At 47.0% G+C, this 23,162-nt stretch overlaps 1 protein-coding gene across 2 annotated transcripts; it reads right to left on the bottom strand.

Moving 5' to 3' along the window:
* Nucleotides 1-1,856: 1,856 nt before the first annotated feature.
* Ffar4 (free fatty acid receptor 4) lies at nt 1,857-21,976 on the bottom strand. Of its 2 annotated transcripts, XM_046450539.2 has the most exons (3): nt 21,250-21,971; nt 12,278-12,406; nt 1,857-2,509 (listed from the first exon to the last, which is right to left on the bottom strand). In XM_046450539.2, exons 1-3 carry the CDS (start codon nt 21,814-21,816, stop codon nt 2,120-2,122), a joined length of 1,086 nt encoding a protein of 361 aa, XP_046306495.1. In that variant the 5' UTR covers nt 21,817-21,971; the 3' UTR covers nt 1,857-2,119. The 2 variants fall into 2 exon arrangements, with proteins under 2 accessions (XP_046306495.1, XP_046306496.1); XM_046450540.2 differs by lacking the exon at nt 12,278-12,406 and having other exon boundaries at nt 21,250-21,976.
* Between the last annotated feature and the right edge of the window lie 1,186 nt (nt 21,977-23,162).

Below are 23,162 nucleotides of genomic sequence, written 5' to 3'. Positions count from 1 at the left end.
GATGGGGATTGAACCCAGGGCCACATGCATGCTAAGCAAATGCTTTACCACTGAGCTATCTCCCCAGCCCCCACTAACTAAAGATGGGCAAAGACTCCTTGTCCGTTTGTCCATGAGCTTAAGGTCGCCATAAATCTTCACGTCAGAAGCAAGCTACTCCAGAAACTCCATGAGTGATGGCAACAACCCTGGGTTTGATTGGCCTTGGAACAAAGCTTTACTGAGCATCTATCGACTCGGTGGTGGCCCTGTGTCTACCCAGACATTGGCCCAGCCCCCAAGGGCCTGTTTGTCACTGGGCTGGCTTTGACTCTGATTTCTCCCCTTTCCCCATTTTCTCTCAGGGTGTTTCATAAAACTGTAGGTCTCCAAGCACCATCTGCATCTCCCAACAACACTGTACCTCCAAGCCCCAGCCCCACAGCTCTATATACACTGCCTATTGTTTTTGGATACCCCTAGGTTTCAATTTTCTTTTAAATTTTTTCTATAGTTGTAGATGAACAGAATGCTTTTATTCATTTTATTTATTTCTTATGCCGTGCTGAGGATCAAACCCAGTGCCTCACACATGCTAGGCAAGTGCTCTGCCACTGAGCTACAGCCCCAGCCCCCAGGTTTCAAATTTATAGGCTACCACTGAAACTTGGCTCTCTCACCCCATTTTTCTCCCAGTCTTCTCCATTGGTGCCTGCTCCACCGTCCGACCAGTTCAGGCTAAAAATCTAGGAGTCGCCCTGGAATCCTCTCTTTCTCTCACATTCTACAGGCTTTCCATCAATAAATTGTCTTTGTGCCACCCTCTCTAAGAATATCCAAGATCAGTTCTCATAATCCATCAGGAATGACACCCACCTCCAGATCCCCAGCAGCTGCCTAATTGCTCTCCATTTTCATTCCTGCTCCTCAAAGTCGGACCCTTGCATAGCAACCAGAACGATATTTTCACTCATTCATCAGCTCATGTCAGTCTCCCTTTGCAAACCCCAGTGGTGCCTACTGAACACTGAATCAGCTCCTTAGGGTAGTCTCTCAAACCCTCCCTGACCTAGACCTGGACCCTCTGACATCCATTGATGGGCTCTAGCAGGGCATCCTTCCATCCCAACATCAAGGACAGTGTCTGGTACAGAGGAGGCTCAGCCAACAGTTCATTGCTTGACTCAGTCCTCTCTTCTTCCTGTCCCACAAGTCAGTCTCTTTGTACCGATGTCTGTCTCTTCTGCCTGAAAAGCCCCTTCCCCTGGAGCCTCGTGGCACACTCTTTCTTGCCAGTCACCTTTCCCCACCACATCTAAGTGGCCATCACTCCCACAGCACCCTGTCCCGTCTTCCCCAGGTGCTGTTCACTCTGGGATACTATATTTATTCACTTCTGTTTAGCATTTGTACTCCGTAGGGGAAGAAGCTCTCTGAGAGCAGAGGCCAGGGCCATCTGGTTCATCACTGAATTCCCAGCTCAAGAACACTGTCCAGCCATAGTAATGCTTAAGAGGCCTCTGATGGGTGGATCAATGAGGGGACTCACTCCAGATCTCAGTGTCCTTCTGAAGCCAACCCATCTTCTCTCTGATTCCATGACACTGCTTCTCCTCAAGGGGTCCATAGCATTTTTAATACATGAAAAATAATAATCACCGTTAATTATTCCTTGGAAATTCGTCAATATCAAATACCAAATACCAAACACCAAATTCAGGGTTGATATGAATGAAAGACCCTGAGGTCTTTCCTAAGGAGCCCAAGTTGGGTATCCAGAGTGGCCCTGACCCTTTAAAGGAGAATCTGAGTCCTCAATCAGTTCCAAGACTCACTTTAGAAACCATGAGGTGTGACCTTATATGTAGGAGATGTAATTGCTGAACAGGTATAAATAAAAATTTATTAATTTCAATCATATTACAAACACACTGAAAAAGTTCATATTTCAAAGGAACCCAATCGTGAGTCCTCTTATAAAGGAAAAGTATGTTTACACGGAATGATCGTCCCTTAATTTGCTGCTGCTGCAGATGTATGTTTGCATAGGTTGTTTCCGCAAAGTAGGGTGCACTGGTGGATGATTAAAGCACACCGTGGCTCACCACAGGGAGAGACTTCATGTGTCGAGAAAAACGAATCAGCTGGAAATAACAGACAAATCATTTCTTCTGACAGATGTGTCTGTAAAAATGGCTCCTTTTTCTGGGAGGGAGAAGCAGCAAAAAATTTTCCTCCATTCATTCCTAAACAGTGACATGTTGTAGAGAATGGGGTTCAGGGCAGAATTGGCAAATGTGAAGGCCACCACCCAGAAGAAGAGGGATGGCCAGATGACCAGGTCTTGCTGGAAGTTCTGGATCAAGATGAGGAGGATGGTGATGATGATGGGGCTCCACATGATGAAGAAGGACACCATGAGCAGGAAGAGGGTGCGGAAGAGCCGGAAGTCCTGCTGTGACACTCGGATCTGGTGGCTCTCCGAGTACGCCAGGCTCATGGTGAGCCTCTTCCGCGATGCCTTTGTGATCTGCAGGAAACCCAAACAGAAACAGAGCCACAATTTATGATGAATGTCAGAGATTTTGGGGGTTAGGAGCTCAGAAACTGGAAAGTGCCATCCCGCTGCATTGGGGTGTCTGTCTTTGGAACTCTGTGTGGAAGGAGCTGCCTCCTCTGCAGCTGGCCTGCTGCCCACACCGAGGACGCACTGGAGAAATGGACACCTGGCTTGTTGCCCCAGGAATAAGGCAGAAAATCACCCACGATATAAAGAGAATGGATGAGGGGAAGTGAAGAGCCTGACTCGGGTGGTCTAGAGGAGCAAGGTGCTCAGAAGCACACCTTGGCTGTGACTGTGGCTTTTTAAAAGGTAAATAATTGTGCACAAGCAATACATGCCCAAGGCACAAACTCAAACTACAAACACTGAAGGGGAGCAAATGAAAAATACCAGGTCTCTTCTCTAGCCTTTGTACCCTCCATTTCCATTGCCCAGGGGTGACCAGAGGAGGTGGTCTCCTGCATGACCTTCTGGAAGGTCTACATACCAGCTCTACATGCCTTCCCAGGGATGGAATGTATGAGACCCTATCTCAAAAAAAAAAAAAAAAAAGTGGATTCTGGTCTTGCCTACAGGCCTGAGTTGGGGCCTTTAAAAGGTAAATGAGTTTGGAGGCTGTTCATTTGCTTGGACAGCTGCTGCCAGGGTCAGCCCCAAAATGAAACCAAGTCTGGGAAGAGCCACTAACACCTATGGGGTGGGTGCTGCTTGGGAATGATCCCTTCATCAGCAGGACCTGTGGGCACCCCCACAGCCACGTGGAAATCAGAGTCAATTACCAACAGAAGGGGACAAACTCCTCACACGGGCAATTGTGAGTTCCTTGTCTTTAAGGGCAGTCAGGGGCACGGGCAGGACAGCCTGTCCTTCTCCATTCCACTCCCAGCCCTCACACAAGCCCATCCCCCACTGCAGGCACCAGAAGCATTGGAATGACTATGAAATTGATGTTTTTAAATAAGTAGGTACAGGGATGGGAATGGGAAAGACAGTAGAATGAATCAGACACAACTCTCCTATGTTCCTATACACAACCAGTGAAACTATGTGAATACACAACCAGTGAAACTCCACATCATATACAACCACAAGAATGGGAAGTTATACTCCATGTATGTACGACATGAAAAATACACTCTACTGTCATGTATCACTAAAAAAGAACAAATCTTAAAAAGCTTTTAATTTAAAAAAATAAGTAAGATAAACAGGCACAGTCAAAAAGCAATTGGAAAGTTATGGAATCAGATGTGTCATTAAATGTGTCTGTCCCCAGCAAGAAAGAGAAGCTTGTCAGAGCATTTCTGGTGACATTTGTTGAAAAATCACAGCCATTTGATAAAGTATATCCCACCGAGGGGTGGGGATCAGGAGAATAAACACCCTCAGGTACATCTTTGCACATCTATATGAGAGTATCCATGGAATAAATTCCTCCCAGTGGGATTTCTGGGACCTCTAACATTTTGCACTGATGAGCAAGGCCAGCATGACAGCAGAGGCACTGTGGATGATGAAGGGGACCCTGGTTGCGGGGATCCTGCAGGCATCGTGCCCTGGATCTCCTGTCCAGTCTATTCAGCTAGAGGGTCTTCCTTCAGCCACAGAGAGGCTTTAATTTGGCAGCAGGATCCTTGGACACAAGAATGGCCCATCGACTGATGTAGACTGAATAGAGTAAAGCCCCGCATGCACCCCCATCCCACTGCCCCACCTCAAAACACTGTATCTGAACCACATGAAAGCTTCGTGACATCTTGGAACCACAGAGCTGGAGTGGCACTCAGTGTGGCCTCCTTTATTTTAATATAGATTCTTCTTAAGAAGGTCTGGGTCCAGCTGAGATTCTGCATTTCCAGCAAGCTCTTGCGGAACAGCAGCCCCCCCATGCTTCCCATCCAAAGACCCTGCTTTGAGTAGCCAGGGCCTCTGTTGCCCCTTCCATGCACAGGTTAGAAAACAGCTCCCTAAGAGATAGTTTACCCAAGCTGCTTTCAAAGCAGGAGTTTTGCAATAAGGGTTGAGTCTGTGAGAGAGCAGGTGCTGCCATTTAAGCCCTGCTCCTTGGCACAGGGTGGTGGGTGGCTGGGTGAGTGACCACTGGGGTGGCGGGAAAATGTCCAGTACTCAGGCTCTGAATGTCCAGGAGAGAAGGAGTGTTTAATCTCTCTTGTGCATAATTCCAAGCATCCTCTGGGCACAGCCAGAAGGGAGAAGATCTGGCTGTTCCCTGTGACTTACTCAGGTTCCATGATGCCAGCGAGTGGGGTAGGGTAGGGCTAGTGATGGTAGGGTGGGGCCTGGCTGCGAACAGCCAGCCTGGGCTGGAACAGATGCTGATTTTTTGAGCCTGAAATGCCAGCCTATGATCTCTGCCCCAGAGAAGAGAACCAATGAGGACCATCCTGACCACAATAGCCGTCCTTGCTAACTTCCACTTGCTTGGGCCGGCCTTTGTCCTGCCTTTCCTACAGGAAGAGGCTTCTGGCCACACAGGGATGCTTACATCATCTGGAAACTGGCCACATCGTGGGCTCTGTGCTGGACCCCTGGGCCCATTCCCCTATGATTCCTGAATCTCAAGAGAAGAAGTAATTAGAAGGTAATTAGCCACCTTCTTAATTTGGGCAAGTTTAATTCCAAGATCAGCGTGGCTTAAACTGTTCTCCCTAGAATCCTTCTAATTGTCTAATTAAAGGAGAGCTGTTTAATTGTTTCGTGATTCTCTGTGGTTGCTTGCTGGCCCAGCGTGGCAGTTCAGGGCACCTGTTGGTGATGGGGGATGAGAGCAGCAGGTGCAAGGTGGACAGACCTCTTCCCTCTGGAAGCTCCCGACAACCAGGACAACAGGAATTAGCTTTCCCAAGGGCTCCCCACATGTTCCATCCACTGTCACCTCTAATCCTCACAGCTCCTCTTTGCATTCTGTGCCATTGTTATTCCTGCTTCACAGATGAGCAAATTCATTCTCGGGAAATTTAAGTTACTTGTTGAAGGTCACTCCACAGATAATAAATGGTGACAGCTCCCATCTGTGAAAATCCAGCTCAGTGGAGTTAATGATTAGCTACATCATAAAAGGCTCAGGAGGGGTTGTGTAGCCAGCCCTTCCCTCCACGCCCCTGCTCTGCAGGTGGAGTCACTCAGCAGAGGGAACCCACCGACTCGCACTCCAGTGCTGCAAGTCCTATTGGCCCCTCCACGTCCGGAAGTCACTGTGTAGAGACAAAGTTAGACCGAGCATCCAGGTGCAAGATGGGTGATCTAAGGGCCAACAGGTGTGGAAGTGGAAAGCCGAGCAGGCAGCAGGGAAAATGTATAACCTCTAAATCGGGGTGTCCCTGGTGAGTGCTCAAGGGCTGATTCCAACAGCAGTGTCATCCCTCCTGTTGCCCACCTTAGCCTGTCAAGAACAGCGTGCATCCAGAGACTCTGGTACAGTGTCTCATAAATATTTTCTGAATCAATAAGGTTGGTGGGAGCTCACTTTTACTGAGCACCTACTATGTGCCAGGTCCTTACCCATCACGTGGTTTGCCTCTCTAACCTCTCCCAGCATTCTGTGAGGTAGGTACTTGCTGATTCCCATTTTGCAGATGAGGAAGCTGAAGATCAAAGAGGTTGGTGAACGCCCAACCAAGAAGTGCAGAGTTGAGCTTCAAACTTGGTTGTTGGCTCCAGCCTGAGCTCCTGATCTTAAACTAGTTCCTTCCCACTCTCTACTTCCCATCAATGGAAATCCTTCTGCCCAGACTTTAATTCCAAGCTCGAATGCCAGAAACTCCTAGAAGCTTTGTTGGCTCACCTCCTGCTGCACCCTGCGGCGTGTTTCGGGTACTCTCAGCGCCTGCCACAGGAACCCTGTGGTAGACACATGAGCATCTTTCTTACCTCCGCCCTCACCAGACATGGGCTCCCCAGAGCTTAGGACCTTAGACAGGGCTCCCTGTTCCGTCTGGGGCCAGGGGCTCTGGCCGATGCCTGACGATGACGTGATGGTCAAAGTGGGCTGACTCACTTTGGGGCCAGGAGCATTACCTCGTTTCTTTGGTCAGAACTGGTAGATGCTGCTCCCTCATAGTCCCCACAGCTTGCAGAGTCAGGGGCTTCATAGTCAAATGTGCTCCTTCCCTGCACCTTCCTGTGCTAGGTGTCTAGGCTAAGTCAACATTTATCTAGCATTTCAGTCTCTGGCATTGGGTAGACGCTTGATGAGCTTCTACATTAAACTAAACACTCAATTAACTCCTGAGAATTAACTCTAATCCTCAAAACAAGCCTCTGCATAGGTTCTGGGGTCACCTCCTAAGGTGGAGGCTCTGAGAGGTGAAGTGACCTACCCAAGCCTCGTGGTGAAGAGGTGGGGTATAGCCCACGCAGAGATGCTCCCAGTAATGTGGCTCACACCACTGGGCCCATGATAAGAGGCAAATGTTTATTCGCCTTCAGACATTCTGATTCTGTGGGGCTGAGGGGACCCAGAGATCTGCATTTTTCCTAAACTCCTTTTTTTTTTTTTTGGTACCAGGGATTAAACTCAGGGGCACTTGGCCACTAAGTCACATTCCCAGTCCTATTTTGTATTTTATTTAGAGACAGGGTCTCACTGAGTTGCTTAGCATCTCGCTTTTGCTGAGGCTGGCTTTGAACTCAAGATCCTCCTGCTTCAGCCTCCTGAGCTGCTGGGATTCCAGGTGTGTGCCACTATGCCAGACTAAGAGAGTCCCTTTTAAAACTGTCTTATTGAGTCTCCCTGCCTTTACACCCACATGAGCTTTGGAAAACTATGAGGGAACTTTCTTTCCATCTCATGCCCCTTTGTCACACATGGCCACCAGACCAAGGTTGCTGCCCAGGTGGTTGCAGGTGGAGGAGATTCCTGCTGACAGAGGTTGACCCTGGGAGGTGGGGTAACCTTTGGAGGCTGCCTAGTCAATCAACAGAATCCTCAGAGGGAAGACTCTGTCTTTCCAGTAGGTCCACCTCCCTTTCCATAGCAGCACACAGTCCCCAAAGCTGGGGAACAAAGGCCAGGTATGGAGGAAGGGCTTCATGTTCACTGCCTGAAACCTTCATGTTCACCTGAAACACATTCTTTCTCGGTGAAACTCTGAGATAGGCTGAGGGTTTTCAAATTTCAAGCAAAAGAATCATTGGTTCTATCAACAAATGTTTGAGCGCCTACTATGTGGCTGGGCTACAGAGGCTGGTTGTGGCGCAGGTCCATTCCAGTGTAATGTGGGTAATGCGTGTGTGTGGGGGGGTGAGGGACAATAAAGAAACACAGTTCCAAAGGGTAGCACGGCCATGGTTGCTGGGAGATGATGTAAACCAAGCCCCAAACAGCTGGTGTTCACAGCCTGATCGAAGGCACTTAGGAGTTGCTGGGAGGCTATTCCCTTGGGAAAACTGTCAATTGGAAAAAGCCACTAAAAATGTATGGCATGTTTGAGTCACAAGGAAAGAGGAAGCAGAGAAGGCTGACAGCAAATATGGCCACTGCCCCACTACATCAAACAGCTCTTGAAGGGTGACTGACAATCTTTAAGGATGACTGACAGGGGGAGACCCAAGGAGAAGCCCACCTGAATCCTTGCCCAGGTCAGAACCAGAGACAAAGTTTACAACAAGGTTTCCCAACAAGGTTTCTACGGAGCACTGATCCAAAGAGAAGCTCTGTGGTAAAATGGGGTTCTGTGGTCAGATATAGCAATGCTGCCTGCTCTATTCCTGTGCCGAAGAGCCCCTGCCTGCCCGAAGCCTTACAGCAAAGAATCCCACGGAACTCTGATGATCCCAGTATTTCCCACACTCATAGACTGTGACTCGTTCTAAAATTCATCCCATGGAGCTCCAGAGAGCACTGAGAGGCTCTGCTTCAGAGCAGTAAGAGATCAGGGTGACTTCTAAGCCCAGAGATGGGACCTGAGTGAGAGGCAAGAAGACAGGTGAAGGGATATGGCTAATGGACCCTGTTGTTCAAATGAATTTGACAGGTGCTCTTCACACACACACACACACACACACACACACACAAATATATATATATTGGGCAGAAAAGCAGATCCAGCATCTCTGCATTGTGTCTATTTTCAAGTAAACTAGGAAATCCCATCCACACACAGCATTTACCTACTGACAGTTTGCCTGCTTCCAAGTTACCAGCCTGGCAAACTCAACAGGCACCAAGTGAGGACAGATGTCACAGTCCTCTGGGGAAACAGGCAGCAGTTCAGATTTGCTAGTGAGGTAGGAAGATTTTTCAAAAGTCTTATATTTACAATAACATTTATTTTTGTTATTTATCTTTTTTTTTTTTGTACCAGAGGTTGAACCCAGGGTTGCTTAACTGCTGAGCCACACCCCAGCTCTTTTTGTATTTTATTTAGAGACAGGGTCTCACTGAGTTGCTTAGGGCCTTGCTAAGTTGCTGAGGTTGGCTTTGAATTCGCCATCCTCCTGACTCAGACTCCTGAGCCAGTGGGATTATAGGTGTGTGCCACATTCCCGGCTAACACTGTTATTTTTAAAACATCATATCTGCTCTTTTATTTTATTGTGCTAAACAATCCACTGAGACATGTTTGGCTTCAGTGGAAACTGAGTTCTGAGTTTTAAAAGAATAGTCCAAGGTCGCATGGTTAAATCAAGTTTGCTGAAGGACCCCAGTATGATGATTATTTGTACTTTCCCTACTGCCCCCAAAGATCACACCCTGTAGACCCTTTCAGTGTGATCCAAGGCTTAAGCCTCACTCCTCCATGAGAATTCCCTGAGCACCTGCCCTGAACAAGCCAGGCTCTGGTCTAGGCACAGGGACGAGAAGCTTGCCCTCCCGTGGGTGAGACAGATGACTGATGCACAAATGAATTCACACAACCAGAATGTGACAGGGATTGGAAGTGTTTTGAAAAGAGATAAGCCAAGGATCAGAGATTGATAGGTGGTTTTTCTGAAGAAGATCCTTTTGAACAAGGACCTATCTGAAGTGGGAAGTGGACCATCAGCAATTGAGGTAAGAGAGACCCGGGAGAGGAAATGGCAGGTGCAAAGGCCTGAGACATAAGTGTGTTGGCATGTGTGAGGGACCCTCCCCAGGCCAGTCTGGACATAACAGAGGGGAGAAGATGAGCTTAGGGGGACAGACAGGGGCCAGATCACATAGGGCTTTTAGGTGAGGGCTTTGGATTTTGCTGCATGTGTGAGGGAAGTGACTGGATCTAAATTCTCTCTGACCCATTACTCAATGCACCATTGCACCACTGTGAGTCATGACAGATGCCACCCTGCGGTGTGTGATGCACAGAGGGCTGGCTGTGGCTCTAGATGCAAAGGACTTGGAGAGCAGTGAACTGTTGCTTGGAGGCAGATGGAGAAGAAGAGACCTCTCCCAGTTTCCCAGGTCGCCTCCAATTGTTCCAGGTGGGCTTTGGCCTTGAGAATAAAATGATGGTGTGGGGATCATTCCTCTCTCAGTGGGAAGCTCAGAAGTGTGAGCTCACCAGGGCCCTCCCAAACGCTGAGGGGCTTGGGAGTGGACTCAGAAGAAGAGCCAGATGCTGCCACTCCCTCCCAATCAGCTCTGCTAAGTCTCAGGGATACCATTTCCCAGCACACTGGAGACAAAGCTTGGGAGAACAACCTTGCCTAACAATAACAACAAACACAATTCATTTGTCCCCTGCCATGGGCAGGCAGACACTAGATGTCCTACCCATGGTACCTCAACAATACCTCACTGTGAAACTACAATTGCCATTTTGCTGATGAGGGAATTGAGGCTCAGAGAGTGTAAGTAACTTGCTCAAGGTCACACAGCAAGTAAGTGGCAGATTCAAGACTCAAAGCTAGGTTATGAAAATATCCCTTTGAATCTCTGCAACTGTCTTCATGGCCCTTTGCTCTCCTCTTTAATACTCCTCATCTATCTTTTTCATTGGTGCAGCAGTCAACAGTTTGCAAAGTGTTATACACTGTCTTGGCCTCTACTTTGTGCTCCAGGGTTTCTTGCTTTAAATAGCAGCACCCTTGGCTCGTCTCTCCTCTTCCCCTTTTGTTTCAAAGTTCCTTCTAGAGAATGGAACTTCTACACTCTTGACCTACCTCTATTCCTCCCCAGCACTTTGCACAGAGTAGGCTCTTAACATATGTCTGAGGAACTAAAACTGTTGGGAATCTAGGGCCAGGGTACTTGGGTTTATGAGACTCTCACTTCTGAGCTACGTGACCTTGGGGAAATTACCTCGCCTCGCTGTGCCTGGTTTTTCTCATCTGTAATGCTTATTAGGATTAAATGAGGTATTTCTTGATAACACATTAAACACTACATAACTATTTGTTAAGCAAATATAAAACTCTTCCCTCACTTCTTTGCTTTTAACTTAATGAGGGTAGCTAACAATTTTATAACATTAAAATATGCTAGGTGCCCTTGGAAAGCCTGAATCTGCTCATGCACTTGAACAAGCCCCAATCTTTATTCATCTGGTGGAGAAGATTCTAGGGAGTAACTTAGGGGGCCAACTCCCACAGGACCAGGGACTAGCAGACCCGGTTGGAGGTTGGTCTGGCTTTGGGTTCTGGGCACATAAGAAGGTTACAAAGCCTCAGCCACAAAGAAAGGCTATAAAATTGACCAGACAACAAACAGGTCTTTCCACTTGAATATATTTATTTAACAGATGACTCCTAAGTAATATGCTATAAAATTAAGATTCAGTGGCTGCATTTCCTCCAAGGGGACTAGGGCACAAATACATGTAGGTGAGGTTTGTAGGGCTGGGACCTGCCATGCAGAGGGCTGCCTTAAGAGGTGGGGACAGAGGGGGTCCATCTTTTTCACACCCCTGCACATATTCGCTTTGAGGGCAGACATCACTTCCTGTGTCAATACACATTTGAAATGGACATTCCCAGGTGGCAGGTGACCGGAAGTAAGAGGAGGGGCTTCTGGCAACCTTTTCTTTCGGGATCCGGGAGCTGCCTTTATGAGTGTGTTCAGTCTGTAAGGGGAACACGTAAGCTGGGTGTGCTTTTCTATTGGTATATTATACTTCAATAAAAAGTCTTAAAAAGTGTACATTCTCATCACTGCTGTGTTTGTGGTGGGGAAACAATGGACACAGCCCAAAAGTCCATAAGATAAATTATAGTATGTCGACATGCTGGGCAGCCATGCAGCCATCATAAGATAAGATACAGGAACTGATAAGGAAAGATGTGATATGGTGTTAAGCGAAAAAAGGAAGTTCTGGAGCAGATAGTGTGAGCTCATATCTGAAAAGAACAACAGCCAGCTATTGGAGATAACCCGCACTTTCAAATACACACAGTGTGGATGATTTTTGTGCAAATTTATAAGAAAAACTAACCTGCAAGGACCTTGTTGGGTTGTTAAGAATGGCTATATATATATATATATATATATATATATATATATTTTTTTTTTTTTTTTCAGTTTCTGTGTTAAATACTTCTGTGCCTGTTTTCAATTTGACTTTTTTATGATGAACCTGAATTACTTTAGTGATGAGCAAAACAAAACCAAAATCAAAAAAAACAAAAACAAGCAAACAACAAAAAACTCCTTCCTCACATGGCTGAGGCGGCAGATCTGGTGAGTGAATCAGAACTCAGGACTGGACTGGTTTGACTTCTGACCTGGAAGTTCTGAGACTCTACCAGAAACACTGCAATCTGAGTGAAATCCAGTGGCAGCACTGGAAACAAACATACCTGTAAGATTTTGGAGTAACTGATCACAATGACCAGTCCCGGCACCAGGAAGTTCAAAGTAACAAAAGACACATCCCACGAGATCTCTCCAGGGGTGCTGGGCCAAACCAGTGTGCAGATGGGAATTTCCTAGTTACAAAAGGGAAAAGGACAGGATCACTGCAGTGCTGGCTTCTTCTTTGGCCTTTAGTTCAGCCCCAGTTGGGGGTTACCTGTCACTACACAGTTGTGCCACACAACTGGCAGGATGGTACACCCCAGAATCCTTCTCCCTGACCCCCCTCCCCCAAACACACACACAAAGCACTCGCCTCTGGCCCTCGGGGTAGCCATAATCATCACCCCTGTTCTCCATTAGAGGCAACTGAGCCTCAGGGTTCCAGGCTGATAAGAACTAGGGGCAGTTCCCCATGTGGCTCTTTCCACTCCCCTGGCTGAGATGCAAAGGGCTCTCAGGCTTTCTCTTCCAAGCCTACCATTTTTCAAAAAAAGAGAAAATTGCCCTGAGAGCAGAACCGATGTGCTACACACCAACACATGGAAACAGGATGAGGTCTCAGTGCAGTCACGCTTTGAAAGCTGAAGGCAACAGGGTCTATGCCAAGGCACCCAAGTGCTTACCTGGAGCACGTTCAGGGCATCAAAGCCGGGCTTGGTGGCAGGTGTCCATAAGTCCCAGCTGATTGGGAGTCTGAGTCAGGACAATTCCTGAGCTTGACCCAAGAATTTGGGGCCAGCCTGAATAACATAGTGAGATCCTCTTCTCAAAAAAAGAAAACCCACATACATAAACACAAAACAAAACAAAAAAAATGAGTGTGTCAAGCTGCATCAAAAAACCTGGCTGCTAAGTGTAGTGGTACAGGTCTGTAATTCCAGTGACTCAGGAGGCTGAGGCAGGAGGATCTCAAGTTCAAGGCCAAACTGGGCTACTTATTAATGAGACCCTGTCTCAAAATAAAATAAAAAGGGCTGGGATGTAGCTCAGTGATAGAGTGCTTGCCCAGCATGTGCCAGGCCCTGGATTTGAAACCTGATTCTGCAAAGGAAGGAGTCTGGAAAGGAGGGCCAGCTACCTCTTACTCCAAGAATGCATCTTGAGCCCAGAATTACAGCCTCTAACCTTATGTGCCACCTTCATAGAGGAACACACTACAGCCCCAAAGCAAATATCAGCCACAATTCTCAGTTCCAGATGGAAAGCCACTGGAGTGTGACCGTTTGTGACCTTGCTTCCATACTGTGATGTGTTGAATTCAAGTGTTCAACTCTAGCTACAAAACTGCAATAGGCGGGAGCCTCACCCAACAATTACTAAGAGCTGCTGCCACAGTTTCCTCCAACAAAGAAAAATGTCAGTGAAAACAGACCAAGGCAGTTGTGCCTGTACTTTCCCACCCACAAACTTCCCCGGCCCACTCCACTATAGGAACAAAGCTATTTGGAAAACAAGTCTCCCTAAACCCTTCTAGACATATAGACCAGATTTTTAAAAGAGTGTGTGCTATGTAAAAAGACCACATATTAATTTTTTGGTGGACAAGGCATCTGAACCCATGTCCAGGAGTCATAATCAACTGAAGCATCATTAATTCAACTATTCACTTGACCAATATTTATCGAATGGTATACCCTAGGCAAAAGCAAAGAATTTTTAATATTTGCCAACAGGTATTGTGATTGAGTTGTCCATCTCAAAATACAGTCAACTGGTCACTCAATTTCCTACTCAATTTTAACAGAAAATAACAACATCTGCTATTTATTGAGCATACCCTCTGCACTGGAAATTGCTTTACTAGATCATCTCATCTAAGGCTTACAACAACCTTATTGAGATGCACATTATTTTTTTGTTCCTGTTTCACAGAGTAAAGAACTAAGGTTCAGAAACATCCTCTTCCAACAACAGCCTGAAACGCTAAAGGTGGGGATGTTTTTAATCATAATACTTTGCCCCAAAAGCTAGTTAGTAACAAGGGACATCAAGGGATCTACCGAGAAAATTATAAAGCAGGACAAGCAGGGAAGAATGTTTTAATCACATTTGCTGGAGTGTTGCTTCCTTTTCCTGCTTTGTTAAATGGCTTGCAAATGGACTAGGCATTCTAAAAATTTGCTCCTCTACCCTCACCATCCACACCTGATGGAAGACAGTTTACTAAATCTTTCTGTGTTTTGGTGGTTGGAAAGAAACTTGGGTGACCCTGCTGAATACTGGCAGTGAGGTTGACCACTGCTCTTTGGATGATTCTTTCAAACTCCTTGTGGTTGGGGGCAGAAAAGTAGGTCCCGTAACTATGTGCCTGTGTGAAAGTTGTCAGAATCAAAATGGAGTTGCTCAAGCCGACCCTAACAAAAATTAATGAATTAATAAAGCTGGGAGTTTGTGAAGAAGGGCATCTCATGCACGGATGCCTGATAACAAGAATTATCATAAAGATTCTACCAAACCACAACCTTACACAAAAATCCCTTGGAGAGTATTGGTTCAGCAACTGTCTGTCCAACCATGAACGGAGGCCACCCTTATTTATGGATCCTTGTAGCCAAGGATTGCTGTTTCAAAATAACTTATGTAATCCTCATTTTTGCCTTTAAAAACTTCCCCTGGCTTCAACCTCATCAACATGCACTTAGTTTGTCATGGTCCCCTATTCAATACATTGCAATTTTCATGCCCAAAGTCACTATCTTTGGAGAACCTCTCTCCAGCTGTTATTTAGGTCACACCTGCGGGATCCCAGTGTTGACGTGTATGTGTGAATATTTATACCTAGACACCTCTGCTCATGCACACACAGGCAGAGAAGAGACTGAGAGGGTCTCAGAAAAGACTAGAATGGGACTTGTAAGTTATTTTTATTCTTCTGTGTTATCTAAATCATCCACAATGTGTCTATATGTTTTTTTATAAGAGAGAAACAAAAGGATAAAAGTTAGTTTTTATGAAAAAAGATGATAGAACATGAAACACACACGTCACCATGAGGGCTGAGCCAACCTAACCAACAGAGACAATACGCTCATCCCAGAAAGCTCCCCAAATTTCAATAAGGAAGGTGCCCTTTCACCTGTTTGATCTATGGCTTTCACTCCAGGCAGGAAGTGTGATAAGGGAGTAAGATAAGAACCCTGCACAGCACCCCCTCACCCCCATCTGAGCTAAGAGGCAGTAGGATGGGTCTTGGGCATGGATTTATGTGCTCTTTGAGGGGCATCGTATGATATTGTCGGTTAATTGTAGTGTCTATATTCATTAGGAAATAAACAAAGCACCATGCCCACACTCAGAGGTCTGAATTGAATAACTTTATGTCTGTGGAAAAATCCAGACAACAAATGGTTTTCTCCTGCAGCCTGTGATTGATAGAGGAGTTGGGCAGTAGGTCAAATCTGGAAGGTACGGACATAAGTGTTAGTATATTCTGGGTGGTTTTTTTTCCTGCATATTTGAAACGTTTCCTGATTTTAAGAAAGAAATATGAAAACCATAAGTGCTAGGCCTGCCTGATCACTGATACATGGAAGCGGAATTGGCGGCGGTGTGGCGTCAACAGTGGTGTTAATTGATTTGCTCAACCACTTACTGACTGTAGGCATCGTGCCCAAGCCACTGAAAGGCCACAGTGAGGATGATAGAGGCTCTGTCCCTGCCCTCCAGGAAGCCACAGATGCAGGCAGGGAGGAAAAACAAGAAATTCCAACAACAACAAGAAACAAGAAACTCCACCGCAAGATGGGGAGCCAGAGATCCAGAGAACCCCAGAGGCCAGGGGGCAGGTTTCTCAAGAGAGAAATTTCTATGTCCATGAGCACTGTTTCAGCCGGGCAGTGTGGCTTCTGGTCTAGTGGATCAGAAGTCCTCAACTCTAGACTCATGGCTACCTTGAGCACATCTCTGCAGGAGACTTCTCAGGCTTGTTAAACTTTGAATATCTCACCCCAAAATGGTCCCACCTCCTGGACATCTCAAATTGACCATCCTCCAGGCTGCCAGAAACAAGAGGACTGGCCTGCTCCTTTCCCACTAAAACAAACCCCGCCCCTCCCCCACACACCTCATTCTCACTGGCCACCCTCAGGGACCAGCCATCTCTCAGCAAGTAAGCCCAAACTCCCTCAGGGGTGTCCCCGGTTCTTCTGCTAGTCCAGCTAACCCTCCGGCACCACCTCTTGTCACCTTAGCCTTCTTTGTGCTCTCTCGCTCCCTTTTGGGGTCATTTCCTCTGCCTGTAATGCCCCTCATGTCCCCCCAGGTCCTTGTCTTGCTCACTTCCTCTCCTCTCCACACCTGGTGGAGACACATTGTCTTTCAGTAGCCTTCACAGATTCTGGGTGCCTGGAGGAGTCCCTTCCAGAGCTTTCGAAACTGTAATAATCACCTGGCTTCCTTTCAAGATCCCCCACTGGAGTGTACTACGGGGGACAGGAACTACGCTGTCTTATTCAAGGCAGCATCCCAGTACCTAGAAGATGCCTGGTGCCTGACACTGGGTGCTCAGTACAAAGTCACCCGATGTCGGGATTTTCTAAGACTTCCTCAAGGATGGGGACACCCATCTACAGGCACTGCTCAAGTGCCGATTCCTCCTACCACCGTCTGACTTATTGGCAAATGATACCTGGTTCCGACTGTTTCCCATGAAGCTTCTCTGCTGAGTCTTCCTACAGAACCAGGGAACCCCTTGGTAAATCATCTCCCTGCCCTACCTCTTCCAATACAATGGAAGATTTCAAGGTCATTTTAAGGAATCCTCATTAGACATCTGCTCTTTTAGCAACTTCCCAACAGAAAAGAAAGAAAATACCAACCTGAGAGCTGGACTTATTTTCTTTATATTTTGAAAATATTCTCTAGCATTTAGTAACGCAGGCGAGTGAACTGCACTTGTCTCTCCAGGGAAGCCTCACTCCACAGAGACTGATGACAACAGTGGCCTGGTATTAAATCAAGAAGGGAGCCACAGAAGCATCAAGGGCCCTAAGGAAGTGTGAACTCATTGGAGATGACACCAGAGCAACCAGACAGAGCCGGGCTACATTCTAGAACCATCCTTCGCCTTCTTTGACTTTGGGAAGTTATTCTTTCTGAAAATAAACATAAAAAAAGCACAACAGCTGTGGGGTTACCATGGGCTAAAGAATCAAGCTAGAGTCTGCGGCCATCTGAGTGCTCACTAAATGCTCAATAAATGAGGGGCATTTGTGACATTAGTGACAGGGGTCAAAGAGGAGGGTGCTCGGTAAATGTTTGTGGAGTGAATGGACAGTACATTCTGGCCAAGGTGGACATCTTCCACACTTACTGGTGGAGGTCACTGCCTGGCCAGGGCCACGGCACACACTGGCCGGCATCCCATTGGAACAGGCTGAGCTGGCCTGACTGAGATGTTAATGTTGCTAAGATCTGTCCACCCTCTTAAAATGGCTGCTTATTATTTTACAGCAATCAGAAGAATTATAGTGTTTGAAGAATGTTTAAAATGTTTATACCCAAAGATAAGGAAACTTATAATAGCTAGCAATTCTTGAGCACTTAGCTGTATGGGTGCCAGGTGTTGGCCCATTTATTGAACATAAATCCCCATGGCAATCCAATATGGTTGACAGTGTCTTCGTGTCTATTTAAATCAAGGAAAGTGAGACCTAGAGAGGTGGGGCAGCTCCCTTTCTGTCACGCAACTCCTAAGCATTCCCAAGATAGAATTCAAATTTCAATGAAGTTTTAGAGTCTGGTCACTTTGGACTACTGGACACCCACTACCCAAAGGGACAAAGGTCATCATGTTCCTGTTTTAGGGGATTTGAGGTAAACAGAAAGCTCTGAGGAGCACTGTTTCCACACACTCTTTGAGAGGAGGGAGCCAGGAAGTACTTAGGGTTACTTGAGTCTCTCAGCATATTGTTTGGGGAGGAAAAATATCCCCCTCATCCCAATCTTCATTTAGTGACCTACTGGACAGGATCTGTTAATATGACAACTGAGAAAAGAGGCTTTTGCTAACTTTTAATAAAAGAGATTTATCTCTGTCCCCACCCCCATTTTTAAGTGACTGCACCCCCTCAACCCCCCCATTCTTTTCAACTTATTTCTTTCAATTGCTGAACCTATAAAGTGGAGTGTTTCCTATATACCCAGGCAAAAACCCTCAAGGAATTGGAGAGTTTATCTATTTTATTCCTTGGAAAGAACACAGAAAATACAGAAACAGAAGCTCCTCCTTACTCTCGAGGCACATTCCAAGACCCCAGTGAGGTGCTCCAAATTACAGATAGTACTGAATCTTCTATCTAGTATGTTTTTTTTTTCTACACATCAAGTCCCTATGATAATGAGGCACATTAAGAAATTAATCACAAACTAAAAACAAAACATATCAATTATAACAATATGACCTAATAAAAGATAATTAAAATTTTTAATTTTTTTGTTTATTTCTGGACTTTTCCATTTAACGTTTTTGGACCTTGGTTGTCCACAGGTTATTGAAACCACAAGTAACTAAAACTGTGGAACCCTGGATAAAAAGGGACTGCTGAATAGTGTAACCCAGAGAGAAAAAACTCAATGAGATTGGGGGTTGGGAGGGGGCAGCATAACAGATAGGTAGGGGGAAGACAAGGAAAATGGAAAACAGAAGGAACTGTCTCATTTTTTTTTTTTCATTACAAGCCCTCCATGGCACGTCTACCAATTTGAATAGAGATCTGGCATGTAGTTAACTCACCTGGCCCCTTCTGAAGCGCACTTCTAGCTCATTTCTCTTCCAGTGGCTTTGCCCAAATCCCTCTCCAAAGGCCCTTAAAGCCAAGAAGGTGTTTCTTCAATAAAACAAGAAAAGGCTTGGTGTGCCCAACCAGGGAGCACAGATCTCTACAGAAGCACTCTGTGGTAAGATGCAGACCATTCTAGAAATGCTCTGGAGGGCTCCTGAACACACATGCCCTACCAGGGGTAGAATACAGGATGGACCAGATACAAGAATGCCTCCATCCATGCAAAGGCCTTGCTCAGTCACGGATGGCCATGTTAGCACCCAGTTTTAGCCTGGAGTTTTCTCTGGGAGGGGACAAGAGCCTCCTTTCATAGTGCTATTTGGCAGTAAAGCAGGACTATACCTGAAACAACTGTCAAAGGAAGGGTACAAAATATATATCCAGAAATTTAAGATACACTTAAAATATCTTCTATTTAGTCTTTAATTCCTTGAACCTCATTTTTTTTTAAATTCTTTGAACCTGCCTCCTGAGCAAGGGCACTTGATCTCCTGAGACCAATAGCACCCACTAGCTCAGCTAATCCTGGCTCTCCTGGGGCACCTGAGTGGACACGGCCATATTGATCACATGCCATAAGCCTGATTCCTTCCTGCTAATGAGCCATAATCAAACACCCCAAAATGTATTCCACACACTCACAAAGAAACTATTCAGAGCAGATTTTTAGGACACACACATCTGCTTGCCTAGAATGCAGCCTCCATCCATTCTACCCCCACCAAAAAAAGGCTATGTGGTTGGTCTGGGAAATCCTCAGGAGGCCACCTTTGTGTTCAGCCTCTGGGCAGGTCACACACTCTGATCGTCCTAGTGGACCAGAGTTCATCTCATCTCCAGAGTCTGAAACTGTCCCCCTGGGACATCCCCCTTGCTCTTCTCCTCTCTCTTCAGGACTACAGTTTGTTTGTGCCTGGACTGCTCAAAGTGCCCCACTCTCCTTCCTAGGGTCTGGGGTGAGAGTTTGTTCCCCAGGGCCAGAAAACCAGTGGCCTGGAAAGGGAAAGGGACAGGGTCAAGAACTCAGCCTGGGTCAGATCTTCCTGGAGGCTGAGCCACAGCAACTACTCATGCCTTGAGGTATTGCTGACACATATAAGTCAGACAGATGCCTGTCTCTCTCCGCCAGGTGCTGAGGAGAATGAAACACATCTGGAATACAGCCAGTCAGGCTGCCACCTTCTCCTACTAGACCTGAGGCCCATGGCCCCACCCTGGGGTGGGGCAGCAAAGAGAACAAACCTGTGCCCAGAATTCTAGACCATGGGACTCAAGTCACCGAAGCAAGTATTACACTGTCCAGAGAATCATTTCTAGATCATGAACCTCTCCATAAATGACAACTATGGGCCTGCTATCCCAAACAAACCCCCAACTTCTTAAATACCCTGAAGCTACAGTCCAAGGCTCCCAGGGTAAGATTCTGTGGTCTGCTGTAATCCTTCCATCTTGCTGCTGGAAAAACTGAGGATTCCGAAGAGGAAACCAGAAGCCCTTCAGGGGAAGCCTTGGGTCAGGGGCTCTGGTTTTCCAATGCCCCTTCTCCCCAGCCATCTGCACCATCTGCCTTCAGGCTTTCAATACAGGCTCCTAACCCTTACTTTCACAGAAACTTCTGCTCCTTCTCAAACTAAGGATGAGATACTCTGAACAAGTTATTAATCCTATGTGTCTCAGCTTCCACATCTGTCCTGCAAGTGTGATAACTTTAGGGTAACACCGGACCAGAAAGCAAAATTCAATATAATGTGATTAGCCATCTCACATGCATGAAATTCTATCGGACTCCTTAACTCCCCATTATTTAATTAACCTCACAACACGCCGTTGCATTTTTTGCAAGAATTGGGGGGTAGGGGCTGGGGATGTGGCTCAAGTGGTAGCGTGCTTGCCTAGCATGCATGAGGCACTGGGTTCGATTCTCTGCACTACATAAAAATAAAATCAAGATATTGTGTCCACCTAAAACTAAAAAATAAATATTTTTTAAAAAGAGTTTGGTAGCGCCTTTAAATACATGCATCGCAGGTTGACACAGCGCTGGGCATCGTGTATGACAATAGTGCAACAAAAAGTCCTGTTGTTAATCATCATCACCCTCGTTCACCGCCTCCGTTCACCCCCTCCGTCGGATACCCGCCCCTCCCCCAGCCCGCCCGCACGGGGGTCTCCTTGCGCTCACAGGCGCTCACCTGGTCGGCACCCGGGAGCCGCTGCGGGACCACCTGGAAGAAGATGAAGAGCGGCAGCGCGGCAAGAGCGGAGTAGCCCCAGATGAACGCCAGCATCGCAGCTTGTGCCCGCCGCCCCGGGCCGCGCATTCCGCGCTGCAGGCGCACGATACACACCATGCGCTCCAGGCTGACTGCGGCCAGCGTGAGTATGGTGACGCTGCCGCTCAGGGTCATCATGTAGAAGAGCAGATGGCAAGCGACGGGGCCCAGCATCCAAGCCTCTGTCCAGCGCACGACTAGCACTAGGGGGATGGAGCTGGTGAAGAGCAGGTCCGCGCAGAAGAGGTTCAGCACCAGGCTGGTGGTGGCCCCTCGGCGCCGTCGGCGCGCAACCAGCACCAGAGCGTACACGTTGCCCAGTAGAGACACCGCAAAGATGAGCGCCAGCACGATTGTCTCCACGGTGCTCAGCACCAGCCGGTGGTCTCTCTTGACATCTGAGAAGAAAGGGAAGCGGGTGCGGTTGGCTTGCTCCAGGCTGCGCAGAGGACCGGTGACTGTCGTCTGCGCGAACTCAGGGGACATGCCGGGCACCCGACCGCCAGCAGCGGTCTGCGAGCGCGCTCATCTGGGAGGTGACTGAGTGTTAAGGCGGGGAAAGAGGGAGGAAGGTGATTGCGACACCGTCCTCTGGACCCCTCCTGCCAGAGGAGAGCGAGCGTTGGGCGTAGGGAACTGCGTCCCGTCCTGGACGCACGGGAACGAGGAAGTGCCGGGCAACACCAGCTGGGCTGGGAGGCGGCTGCAGAGGCGGAGGCCTCCAGCTCTGAGGCTGTTTGAAAGCTCCCAAAAGGCCAGAAATCCCCCAGCCCCCGCGGAAAAACCACAGCTTCCTTTATCCTATAGCGATACCGGGTGTGAAGCCAACTATCTTCCCATTTAGCTAAAATTGATTTAAGAATGTCAGAGCTGAACTTTGGATATTGTTTTGGACTGTGTCTTTCAGACTTCACTTAAGAAGCCCCGCTGTTGGAGGTATATCCAAAAACCACTTGTAATGACCCCAAATTTATTGGTAGGGGAGTTGTTTTATCATCACTTAATAATGTGTGACTTCAGATGGATTAATCTCTCTGTACTCCCGTTTTGCATGTGTAAAATAGGAATGATAATACTACCATTAAGTTATCGTAAGGCTGTCATAAAGAGTTTAGCACAAAACTCATGCACAGTATTCACTGATTAAATGTTAGTAGTATTAGTTACTATAAATAAAATGCATGTAAAATTTGCATTCTGAATAATGATATAAAACATTTTCTTGTAGAAAGGGTGGCCCTTCAAATCTTTGAATAAACTTGATGTGGAAGATATATTCCAAGACTGTCAGTTGCATAAGTAAGCTGTGAAAGTGCCTCAGACACCTAGTATGTGGAGCAGTGGGCAATCCAGTTTTGTTACAGATGAGGGAACTGAGGCCCAGCAAGAGTGACTTGTCTAAGGTGGCCCCTGGTCACCTGCCAGGTCACCTGCTCCTGTACCTACCCCCACCATATCACTGCTGTCTAATTTTCTGTTCTAGTAGATGAGCTGGTTAGAGAATGTAAAGTGTGCTGTGGCCCAAGACCCAGTGAATACTTCCCCTCCTAGAACACTCTCAGCACCTATGACCTCACCCCCTCTCCCCTTTGCCATATGCCTTGCCCTCTCCCAGTAGCCATGTCTTGCAGTTGTCTCTGTGTGGGGCTGGATGTGTTAGTCTAAAGTGCTGACTGGGGGAGAGGTGTTATTTGTGTGTCTGCGTATCACTGTCATGTAGGTCTGAGTTGATAATGTGACTTCTAACCTTAGGAGCAGATTGTGTGTCAGTGGGATGTGCTCAGCTTGAACCTTGACTAGGTCCACGTTGAAAAGCAGATTGAAATAAAGGA

Source organism: Marmota monax, unplaced genomic scaffold (genome assembly GCF_021218885.2).
Source record: "Marmota monax isolate L192 unplaced genomic scaffold, Marmota_monax_Labrador192_F-V1.1 WCK01_AAM20220418_F8-fsc00004, whole genome shotgun sequence".
Lineage (NCBI taxonomy): Eukaryota > Metazoa > Chordata > Mammalia > Rodentia > Sciuridae > Marmota > Marmota monax.
This window is presented reverse-complemented; position numbering and strand designations above follow the sequence as displayed.